The sequence below is a fragment of the Dermatophagoides pteronyssinus genome, unplaced genomic scaffold, assembly GCF_027571235.1.
Source record: "Dermatophagoides pteronyssinus isolate colony J.1.1.1.1 unplaced genomic scaffold, Derpt_VIB-CSIC_2022.12 sq0003, whole genome shotgun sequence".
In the NCBI taxonomy this organism is placed as follows: Eukaryota; Metazoa; Arthropoda; class Arachnida; order Sarcoptiformes; family Pyroglyphidae; genus Dermatophagoides; species Dermatophagoides pteronyssinus.
Genome location: NW_027461527.1, coordinates 975,953 through 986,687, shown reverse-complemented (window position 1 = coordinate 986,687; position 10,735 = coordinate 975,953). Strand labels below are relative to the sequence as shown.

At 30.9% G+C, this 10,735-nt stretch overlaps 3 protein-coding genes across 3 annotated transcripts; all 3 read right to left on the bottom strand.

The window, feature by feature from the left end:
• Positions 1-346: 346 nt before the first annotated feature.
• LOC113797874 (ubiquitin carboxyl-terminal hydrolase 48-like) lies at positions 347-5,717 on the bottom strand. Its single transcript, XM_027348328.2, has 12 exons — positions 5,321-5,717; positions 4,758-5,267; positions 3,961-4,693; positions 3,346-3,904; positions 3,106-3,272; positions 2,738-3,042; positions 2,419-2,677; positions 2,161-2,355; positions 1,946-2,077; positions 1,230-1,278; positions 967-999; positions 347-373 (listed from the first exon to the last, which is right to left on the bottom strand). Exons 1-12 carry the CDS (start codon positions 5,470-5,472, stop codon positions 351-353), a joined length of 3,117 nt encoding a protein of 1,038 aa, XP_027204129.2. The 5' UTR covers positions 5,473-5,717; the 3' UTR covers positions 347-350.
• Positions 5,718-5,852: 135 nt separating this feature from the next.
• On the bottom strand, positions 5,853-9,162 carry Gart (trifunctional purine biosynthetic protein adenosine-3 Gart). The gene is made up of 3 exons (XM_027348332.2): positions 8,885-9,162; positions 7,691-8,822; positions 5,853-7,624 (listed from the first exon to the last, which is right to left on the bottom strand). Exons 1-3 carry the CDS (start codon positions 9,030-9,032, stop codon positions 5,935-5,937), a joined length of 2,970 nt encoding a protein of 989 aa, XP_027204133.1. The 5' UTR covers positions 9,033-9,162; the 3' UTR covers positions 5,853-5,934.
• A 273-nt stretch (positions 9,163-9,435) lies between these two features.
• mRpL28 (mitochondrial ribosomal protein L28) lies at positions 9,436-10,702 on the bottom strand. Its single transcript, XM_027348469.2, has 6 exons — positions 10,530-10,702; positions 10,347-10,472; positions 10,012-10,291; positions 9,821-9,953; positions 9,704-9,755; positions 9,436-9,633 (listed from the first exon to the last, which is right to left on the bottom strand). Exons 1-6 carry the CDS (start codon positions 10,700-10,702, stop codon positions 9,579-9,581), a joined length of 819 nt encoding a protein of 272 aa, XP_027204270.1. The 3' UTR covers positions 9,436-9,578.
• Positions 10,703-10,735: the final 33 nt, after the last annotated feature.

Here is a 10,735-nt window from a genome sequence, read left to right as displayed (position 1 = left end):
TTTTGTACAAAAAATTGTAAAATTTCAAAAAATTTTTAATATTGTTTTTTTTGGACAGTAAAAAAATGATGAAAATCGTTAATGTGTGTGTGTGTGTGTTAATGAAACAATTTTAGAAAAAAATTAATAATCTTTTTGATGTTTTTTTGTTGATGATGATAATGATTGAAAATGTATCTTTCTTCAGTTTTTGTTTGCTTCGGAAAATGCGAAATCAAAATTTGGCTTCATTTTTTTTTGTTCAGTGAAATTCAATTCGAATAAAGATGGTTGATTGAAGAATGAAAATAAATCCAATGAAACATTGATAACAATAACGAACCAAAGAAAGGATAGGAAAATAAAATTTTTCATAACAGATGAAGCTGAGTACCTGAAAGAAGATTTAAAATAAATAAAAAAAAAGAAAGAAAAAAAAAGATATGATAAATTTATTTAAACAACAAGATGACATGTGAACCAGAGAAAAAAAATGTCATCATTTCAATTTTTTTTCCGTTTAAAATCATCGCGATGACAATACAAGACATATGTTGCATTACATGACAAGTAATGTAAATTGAAATTGTCACACACACTCTTCTCACTTCTCGTTACCCGATGCATAGACAAATCAAGAAAAAAAAGGATTAAAATTTCTTTTCAATTTTCATCAATCATCTTTTACCGGTATCGCTACTATCAGTTTCGCTCATCACATATCATCATTTAATTGACAATTAAATGGAGAAAGAAAAAAAATTTCAATTCCAAATTGTCATCAAAAGATACAGGATTGAATAACATAATTCGTCATACATTTGGATGATGATGATGATGATTCTCAGCCTTGAAGAAGTTGAGTTATCATCATTTAATTCAATTCACAACATAAGGTCATCAATACTAAGGTCAAATATTTGATATCTATACTGACACTAAATATTTGTTATCTTGTTACCAAAGACGATCCAAAAAAAAACTCACCTTTGAATCCAGCTTCCGGACCAAGATTACCAACTATAGTTGACACATATGTAAAGATTGTACCAAAAAAAACAAGGACAAAAAGGGTTAATTTTTTTAAAAAAATATAAATACTTTAGGTAAATATTTCAGAAAAAAAATCAAAAAAAAAAATTCCAACAACGGAAAATGGATGAAAAAAAAAACACAAGCGGATGGATTTTGCGTTTTTTTCATCAAAAAAAAAAAAAAAAAAAAATACAAAAAACAAAAAAAAAACTCACCGTTGGCACATTCTTCGGGTGAAACATTTTCATCCATTCTATCGTCAACCTGAATGTGAAAAAAACAACAAGAAAAAAAATTGATGCGGAAATGCACAAAAAAAAAAATCAATTTTCAAATTCCCATCCTTGTAAGCAACCTTGACATTGGAACGTATTTTTTCGTTCTAATGGTAATGTTTTGTTTTATTAATCGCCGCCGCCGCCGCCGCCAACACAAAAAAAAACATCTATACATATTATTATAAAATAACGAAAGAGTTTAACAACCTGCCCGAGAAAAAAATGGTTACCGTAGCCAAAAAAAGATTGTGGGAGAATGATTATAATATTATTGTCATGGCAAAGGTTATAAGGTGCTTTTCTCACGATCCCGACTGTTATTATACGGGTCTAACTTTCTTTTCATATTGTTTTTCGCGTTCACTTTCACTCATTCATTTATATTCAAAATACATTTCTCGCATCAAAGAGCTAAGCGCGCTTATATGTAATGTGAAGCATCAAGTGTGTCGCTTAAAATCATAATAAGCTAGTATTGTTCGAATCTTTTTCAAAAAAAAGCTCGAGGTCAAAATGGGCAATTTTGATTGGGAAATTAAAAGAAAAGGAGATGTTTAAAATGGATATTTTCAAACGTCTTTAACAAAGTAAAAAAGAATGAGAAGGGTTTCTTGATTTAGGGATAATTATTGGGCCTGTTTTTTTTCTTTTACCTTTAATAACAATGTAATAAATGGTTCGATTTCCAATTCACCAAGTGTACAATTATTCTGTGCTGATAACAATTGTTTACCGTTATACCATAATACTTGATCATATGTGGCAACATTAAAATGTTGCATTATCTAAATAAATCAAATGATACATAATGTTGTTTCAAGATTTTTTTTCTCAATTTTCTTTGTTTTTAAAGAAAAGAAATATTCACCTTAACTTTAACATCTTTTAATTTATCCTGTGATGAGACAATAATTTCAAGTTCATTATTCATACGTCGTTTTCGTAGTGTACGTTTTCGTTGATTCGTTGGTGGCTGTTGTTGATTATTTTGCTGAATAGTTTCGTATTCATTTTTCGATTGATGATGATTGCAATTGTCGATTATTTTAAATTTTTTAGATGGCTATAACCAATTTTAAAGAACATTCAAGTTAATTAATAATAAATTGGTATAATATACACATACATTATTGTTATCATCAGGATCTTTATCATTAAATGATTCTTCGGTAACAATTTTTTTCACATAAATAGGTGAATCACTATAGAAAAATCGTTTTTGTTTCTCTTCATGAACAAAAGTTTGATGACAAGACAAACAGAATCCTGGTTTTAATTCATATTGATCACTATTCTCATCATCCATTCGGATAAATGATACATCGATGGAAAATTCATAAAAATCTGTCAAAGCTTTCCATTCATTTTGGTCCAAAATAAGATAACTACAACAAAACCAAACACAGATCTTGATTATAAGAAGACATGGTAAGTTTTTAACTTACATTTTATCAAAGCCAACATATTCATCATCGAATGGTGGAAACATAAAAAATGAATGTTTGGTACAAATAATATTCGATTCATATGATATTAATGAATCGGGTGATGGTGTTGTATTTGGATGTGCAACGAATTTTTTCCATGCCATATAAAATTTTGTTGGAATAATATGATAGGAATGTCCGGCAAGTAAATCAGGCCAATAACGAAAAAGCTCACCATTGTAAAGACTAATCAGACTAGAACGTTGAATCAAAGCTATATCATAGTTTTTATCACGAATAATTTGTTTATTACGATCAATTTCCTGTGTTGTGAATAGTTAAGGATAAAAATAATTTGAAAAAAACATTCATATTAAATAAAATACCAAACAATCAGAACAAGGCAATGAATTTTCAACAAATTCAGGTGATTCAGGAAAATGTTTCCGTAATATTAGCCATGCTTGATAACGGATAAGGGTACGTTTGGATGAATCAGAACAAAGTTGTCCATGTTGGCATAAAAGATCTTCATTAAAATTTAAATTATTTTCTGAATTTTAAACAAGAAAAAAAACAATTAGAAATTCAATAAATTGATAATCAAAATCCAAGTGAATACGAACCAGGTTGAAAATCCACTTCATATTGTCTTTTTATTGATTCGATACGAAGATTTTTCCATTTTTTCATAGATTCTTTACCCACCCAATAAAGATTTTCATCTTGACAATTTTTAAATTTTCCCAAATTACGAATTAATTTTTGGTCATCATCGATGGTTTGTTTTACATTCGACATATACACCCGATATTGTACACATTGTTTACAAAAATATTCAGGAAATTTCAATCGAATATCACTTTTATATAATGAATAGATTAGATCGGCACTTTCAGTTGATATGAATTTATAAGATGAATCAATGTTTAATTTTTTATGCATACATAATAAAGATTCATTATCTATAGCGGGCACTTCATCGGATGTAGATGCACGAAAAAAATTCATCAACCATGATTTATTGATAGCATCGAATGATCTTTCATTCAATTGACTATCATGATTATTATTGCTGCTGTTATTTATATCACATTGATTTGTTTGCAAATGAACAAGTTCCATTTTGGAAAAAATTTGTCGAACCTGTCTTTGATGATTCAGTTCTTTTAGCCGTTCTTGACACTAAAGAAAAAAATAATTAATTGTGGGAAAAAAAAGAATGAAGTTTTTAAACAAACTTTTTGATGTAGTAAATCTTCTTTTTCTTTCAGATAAGCTTGATTATCTTTTTCGATATAATCAATAATATAATTAGGTAGACTGGATTGACGTAATTCATTAAGTAATAGCCGATTAGGTTCAGAATCAAGTTTATAAACAAGCATATAGGCATTTTTAGATTTATGAAAACCTTTTTCATTGCGGCCATTATTGCCATCATTGTTGCTACCATTTTGGCTGATATGAAAATCATCATCGTTATCAATTTTTAAATTAAAATCTTTCAATTGTTCAACATTTTCATCATTAAATTTGAACCAAAAATTATCTTTCTTGATAAAAGTTATATAATGTCCAGAATAGGCGGTTTGACCTTCGTGGATAAGAACGGCAAACAGATTGTATACATTTGAATTGGTCGAATTCGTTTGTTCGGGTCGTATAAATTTGTTCATATCAAGCCGTTTTGGAAACTTTAAAAATGAACTTATCTTTCGACTATGGCCATTTGAAGATTCAAACCGAAGTAGCTGCAGATTTAAAACCGGTGGCAATTTTCTTAATTCAATAAATCGCTTCGCATCTTGTAATCCATTACAAATTTGACAGGCATATCTATTAGTCCCATCAAGATTCTCTTCTTTCAAATAATCACCTATACATTCTTCAATATCTTTGAAGCCTTTAACACGAAGAAGAAGCTCGTAAAAATCGGATTCATGTTCGCTGACAAATTTACATCTGCTACATCTGAAATTTGATATAGAAATCATAAGTTTTAATGCTCGAATCAAAATCAAATAAAAAAACTAACTTGATTATATAAGCAATTTTCATACAATACTGTTGATTGATTGTTTTCTGTATAGATTTATCATTCTCATAGTTCAACTTATTCTGAATATATGAATTGAAAAGACTGGAAAATTCATGAGTATCTTGCTCCTGTGATGCATCTAAATGTAAACATTTGATAAACGGTGTTGGATCAACAAAACGTCGAACACTAAATTGCATCATAGCCAAAACCAATTGAAGACATGTGATTGGATTTGCAAGAAATTGATCAGAACATGATGGATTACAATTCGATAAATGATTTGGTCGCCATTTAAATATTGCCTCCCTTAGCTGAACATTATGAAACCAAAGTTGTAGGAATGTATTTATATAACATGTGGCACCAAGATTTTTTAAACCACGAAAACAAAATTGTTGTTCTTCGGCTAAATTTTTATCCTCTTCTTGTATATCTTCTTCTTGATTGATTAGCCAGGTTGCCTGACCAAGACCTTTAAGGCAACGTGCATTATTGGTACAATTACTAGATAATATAAAAAATTAATAATAATAATTTTCAGAGATAGAATTACATACCGATTTGCTCGTGATTTACATGGTTCGACATCTAATTTATAAGATCTAAGAATCATAAAATCCAAAAATGTATTATCGCTATTATCATTATTATTAACAACTAAATTATTATGCATATGAAGAAAATTTTTATTCGGCGGTAATCTTGCCATATTCTATTCGTTTCCTGTTGATCATCAAATTATACATTCGATTTTCATCGTTTTTTTTATTACAATTTATGGATACATTTCATTTTACTATTGTAAACTGTTAAAATAAATCTGAAATAGAGCTGAAGGATAATACAAACACAAAAATCACCGGAGAAAAAAAAACTAAAGGTATTCACACTGACCAAAATACATTGAAAAAAAATTCTGCGAAACGCGTAAAAACAAAAAAAAAACAACATAAATTCAACATCGAAAACAGAAACATAAGCTTTACACTCATAACAAACGTGACTGGTAAATATTTTTGTATTTTTTAATTTACAACTTTGAAACGATTTATAATTGCGGGAAACTCGGATTTATTTCATCTGTTCTCATGATAATAAAAAGATTTCATTTTATTTTTAATTGGATCAGCAAAAATAAATTCAGTTCATTTATCAAATTAAATAATTTATTCTACATTGAAAATTTTACTCGACCACTAGCTACCAATTCTAATGCTTGTGGATAGATTTGATGTTCAACAGCTTTACCACGTTCAACCAATGAATCATGTGTTTCACCTGGATTAATATTAACGACACCCTGTGCAATAATTGGTCCAGCATCCATTTCCGGTACAACAAAATGTGCCGTACATCCGGTAAGTTTTACACCATATTGTAATGCTTGTCCATATGCATCCATTCCTTTAAACGATGGTAATAATGATGGATGAATATTGATCATTTTACCTAGCCATTTGTTGACAAAATTTTCAGTCAACATTTGCATAAAACCGGCCAAACAAACTATATCAATGTGTGCATCGTCCAATGCTTTGTTTAATAATTGATCATATTCTTCACGTGATTGTATTTTTTTCTTTACGATTACTTCAACTGGAATGCCTGCTTCACGTGCAAACTGTAATCCTGGTGCAGAACTTTTATTCGATATGACAAGGGCTAAATCGATAAAGGTTTTATGTGCATTACGATTAACATATTCTATTATGGCTTTTAAATTGGTTCCACTGCCTGAAATCAATACGGCAACACGTTTCTTTTGTCGTTGTGTTTGTTTGATTGTTATTTTCGATGAATTTCGTTCGATTGCTTGCGAAAAATTCCTAATGATTACAGGTCGATCTGATCTTTGAATGATTTTGCCGACTTGATAGCTTTCTTCATCATTTGAAGATTTTATCAGTTCTTGAATAGTTTGGGCATCTTTAGCATCGACAATTATTACCATTCCTAAACCACAGTTGAATGTTTTTTGCATTTCATGATCGGCAACATTCCCCGCATGTTTTAGCCACGTGAATATTTCATGCATTGGCCAAGACATTGCATTCAATTCGACTCCAAATTCTTTGGGTAAAATACGTGGAATATTTTCGATTAAGCCACCGCCGGTTATATGTGCTAAAGCTTTGATCTTTCCAGTTTTAATAGCTGGCATCAAAGATTTTACATAGATTTTCGTAGGTGTTAGAAGAATATCATGAAATTTTCTTTGTTCATCGAATTGATCACTGAAATCGATCTGATTGACTTCCATAATTTTACGGACCATACTGAATCCATTGGAATGAACACCGCTTGATGTTAAGCCAATGATAATATCACCTTCAGCGATGGAATTTTTTCTGGGCAACATTTGTTTTCGTTCAACAGCACCGACAGCAAATCCAGCTAAATCGAAATCGTCTCCAACATACATGCCTGGCATTTCGGCCGTTTCTCCGCCGACCAAAGCACAATTTGATTGAAGACATCCATCGGAAATGCCTTTGATAACATCAGTAGCTCGATCCACTTGTAATCTACTGCAGGCAAAATAATCTAGAAAGAACAATGGTTCGGCTCCTTGGACGAGGATATCATTGATACACATAGCAACCAAATCGATGCCAACAGTGTTCAAAATGCCAGTATCAATTGCAACCTTCAACTTGGTTCCGACACCATCCGTACCAGATACTAGGATTGGATCTTGCATACCCAGTTTACTCATATCAAACAAAGCACCAAAACCACCAATCTGTTCCATCACACCGGGTCTAGTTGTACGTCGAGCAAATTCTTTGATATGTTCGACTAATTCATTTCCAGCATCGATGTCAACACCGCTTTGTTTGTAATCGATTTGTGTTTCCAGCCTATCCACGAATATTATTATTATTACTTTAATAATTTTTTCTTATTAAATTTATAAAAAAAATTACCGTTGAATTGCTTTGCTGGCAATATCATTTCGATAGAAACTTTTTTCAATCTTGATCATCGAAACAGCATTTCGTGCTTTGATTGCGGCTTGTTTCAACGAATGGTCTAATGCAACAATGGTCATGATTCGGCCACCGCTTGTAACAAGATTACCATCTTTTAAAGCTGTTCCACTATAAAATGCATAAACATCACTTAATTGATTTAGAATATTCAAACCATGAATTTCAATATTTTTGACTATTGGTCCTGGATAACCACCACTAGCAATAACAATACCGACAGCATAACGATCATCCCATTCAAATCGAACTTCATCCACTTGACCATACATACAGGCCATGAAATGATCAAATATATCTGACTTCAATAATGAAAGAATTGATTGTGTTTCAGGATCACCAAATCGACAATTAAATTCAATAACTTTTGGTCCATGCGGCGTAATCATTAGACCAGCATACAGTAAACCAACAAATGGATGACCTTCTTGACGCATACCATCGATGGTTTTTTGTATGATATTTTCTTTGATTAGATCCAATTGTTCGTCGTTTAAGAATGGATATGGACAATAAGCACCCATGCCTCCGGTATTTGGACCTTCATCATTATCATAAGCTCGTTTGTGATCTTGAGCTGGCAACAAGATTCGATGATTCACTCCATCAGTCATAGCGAAAACGGAAACTTCATCGCCTTCAAGAAATTCTTCAACAACAATCTCATCACCAGCTTTACCAAATTTTTTACGCAACATCATATCATCGATAGCTTCACAAGCTTCATCAATTGTTTTTGCAACGATCACTCCTTTACCAGCGGCTAAACCGCTAGCTTTAATTACCAATGCACCAGTAGAACGAACATATTCTTTTGCTTTTTCATGATCCGTAAAATTCTGGTAAGAAGCAGTCGGGATTTTATATTTTTTCATAAAATTTTTGGCAAAAGCTTTATCGCTTTCAATGCGAGCCGCTTTTTGACTTGGTCCAAAACAAAGAATACCACTTGAATTTAACGAATCCGATATACCTTTCGAAAGAGGATCTTCTGGTCCGACGACAACCAAATCGATTCGATTATTTCGACACCACTCAATCAATTCATTATGATGTGATACATTCAGATCTGACCATTGATAATTTTCATAGAATTAATTTTTTTCATATCGAATTTGAATAAATACATACCAATCATAGAAATTTTACCGCCACATTGTGATAGGCCACCATTACCCGGTGAAACAATTATGTTTGAAACTTTAGATGATTGTGATAATTTCCATGCAATACAATGTTCTCTTGATCCATTACCAATTACCAATACCTTTTTCGACATTTTTTTTCTTCACTACACCTTTCTAATTGCTGAACAAACGGACTTAAGCGGCAACAAAATTTATTTTAAAAAAATAAATAAATATGATGATGAATGTAAAGTAACTGAATATGAAATTAAAATTCAGAACATCATCAAGTCCTTGAAACTACCAAGCAACTTTGTTTTTTCCTATCATTTCATATCATATCATAATACACACACATAGAAATAAAAACAAGATTTGGATTATTTAAAATGAAAGTGGCAACAAGCAAAAAAAAATTCACGTGAAAACTTGAAATTTTTCGTCTTCGTATCATCATATTTGCCAGAAGCATTTTAAAAGAAAGGCAAAATCAAATCTTTCGATACATTTATTGGGCATTCCCCTATCAACAACATTCGAATAACGATCATGTCATTTTCATACTGAATATATTTTTTATTATTATTACTAAGACAAGATAAGATTATTTTTTATTTACTAACATTATCAATAATCAAATTTATTTCGAAACAATGATAAAATTTAAGGCAAAAAAAAATCTAGAAAAGAAAATGATATCATGGAGATGATGATTTATTCAGGCCCAATGTGGATTTAATTTTATCGAACCATCTATAAAAGTATTTATAGAAATAAATTAATAAATAAAATCGATTGAATAAGGATAACAATCGTATCATACCCTGATGAATCCTTTGTATGTACTTTTTGGTCACTTGTTTCCGGTGTTGGATCTATAACATTGATCATTAATTGGTAATAAGATTTTATCAATATAATCAAATATAATGATACTTACGTTCAAGATCATATAATAGTTTTCTGGCCAATTCATATTTCAATGGAATTGGTTGATTATCTTTTGCGGTTAATTTTTTATGTCTTGTTACAGCCTGCTGTACAGTAAGACCAAACCATTCAGCTTCTTCAAGCTTTATAATCGAAAATTTAGAGAAAATTTTTGTCTAGTGTCAATATATTTACACTCACCGGTATAATACAATCACCATATTTATCTAACATTTGTTGTTCATGATTTTCATCTTTAAATTCTTTTTTAGCTAATTTTAGTAACATTTGACGACGTAGAGCTAGACCTAACTGTGATTTAAGATCATGTACTTTTGATCTAAGTATATAGTTATCGAATCCATAATAATCATCGATTAATGAGAGAGTTCGTCGCGTACAGATAATTTGAAAATGAGTATCTAGAATTTCACTATACATGACGACTTTTTTTAAATTCGGAAACCAATATTTTGGTCGTCTATTGAGAAAATCTTCAATTTGAACTCTGAAATAGCAAATTAATTTATACTTACGGCCAACCAGCTTGAAAATATTTTCTAGGTTTTACATAACCTTTGACAATGCCTTCACCTCCCCATAATCCAGCATCGGCTTCTTTTGGATAGGTCACTGATATAGGAACATCAGGAACTCTTATGCTATATTCAAAGTGAATTATTGGTAAATAAAGAAAAAATAATCGGTAAAACTCTTACGGTTTCGAAAGTTCCGAACTGTATTTAAAATCAAGAAAATCTGTAGGCACTGGACGATCATGAACACGTTCCGATGGTTTAGTCAATTCTTGTCGGTGACGATAATAATGTTCAGGTAATCGTGAAGTAATATGTGGAAATGACCACGAAGGAATTCGACCGTACCGAACCATTATGATATTGATATTATCTTGCCAGCTGATTAA

What these genes read in the sequence shown, in the direction of transcription:
- LOC113797874 (XM_027348328.2), bottom strand. Translation starts at nt 5,472, where the DNA reads ATGGCAAGATTACCGCCGAATAAAAATTTTCTTCATATGCATAATAAT. An exon ending in TTATTACATTGTTATTAAAG is followed by an intron (nt 1,279 to 1,945) that starts GTAAAAGAAAAA and finishes TTTCACATTCAG; the next exon opens with GTTGACGATAGAATGGATGA. An exon ending in TCCGGAAGCTGGATTCAAAG is followed by an intron (nt 374 to 966) that starts GTGAGTTTTTTT and finishes ATCTTCTTTCAG; the next exon opens with GTACTCAGCTTCATCTGTTA.
- Gart (XM_027348332.2), bottom strand. Translation starts at nt 9,032, where the DNA reads ATGTCGAAAAAGGTATTGGTAATTGGTAATGGATCAAGAGAACATTGT. An exon ending in CGGTAAAATTTCTATGATTG is followed by an intron (nt 8,823 to 8,884) that starts GTATGTATTTAT and finishes ATCAATGGTCAG; the next exon opens with ATCTGAATGTATCACATCAT. An exon ending in GCCAGCAAAGCAATTCAACG is followed by an intron (nt 7,625 to 7,690) that starts GTAATTTTTTTT and finishes ATTCGTGGATAG; the next exon opens with GCTGGAAACACAAATCGATT.
- mRpL28 (XM_027348469.2), bottom strand. Translation starts at nt 10,702, where the DNA reads ATGGTTCGGTACGGTCGAATTCCTTCGTGGTCATTTCCACATATTACT. An exon ending in TATTTTCAAGCTGGTTGGCC is followed by an intron (nt 10,292 to 10,346) that starts GTAAGTATAAAT and finishes TTTTCTCAATAG; the next exon opens with ACGACCAAAATATTGGTTTC. An exon ending in ATGGTGATTGTATTATACCG is followed by an intron (nt 9,954 to 10,011) that starts GTGAGTGTAAAT and finishes TCGATTATAAAG; the next exon opens with CTTGAAGAAGCTGAATGGTT.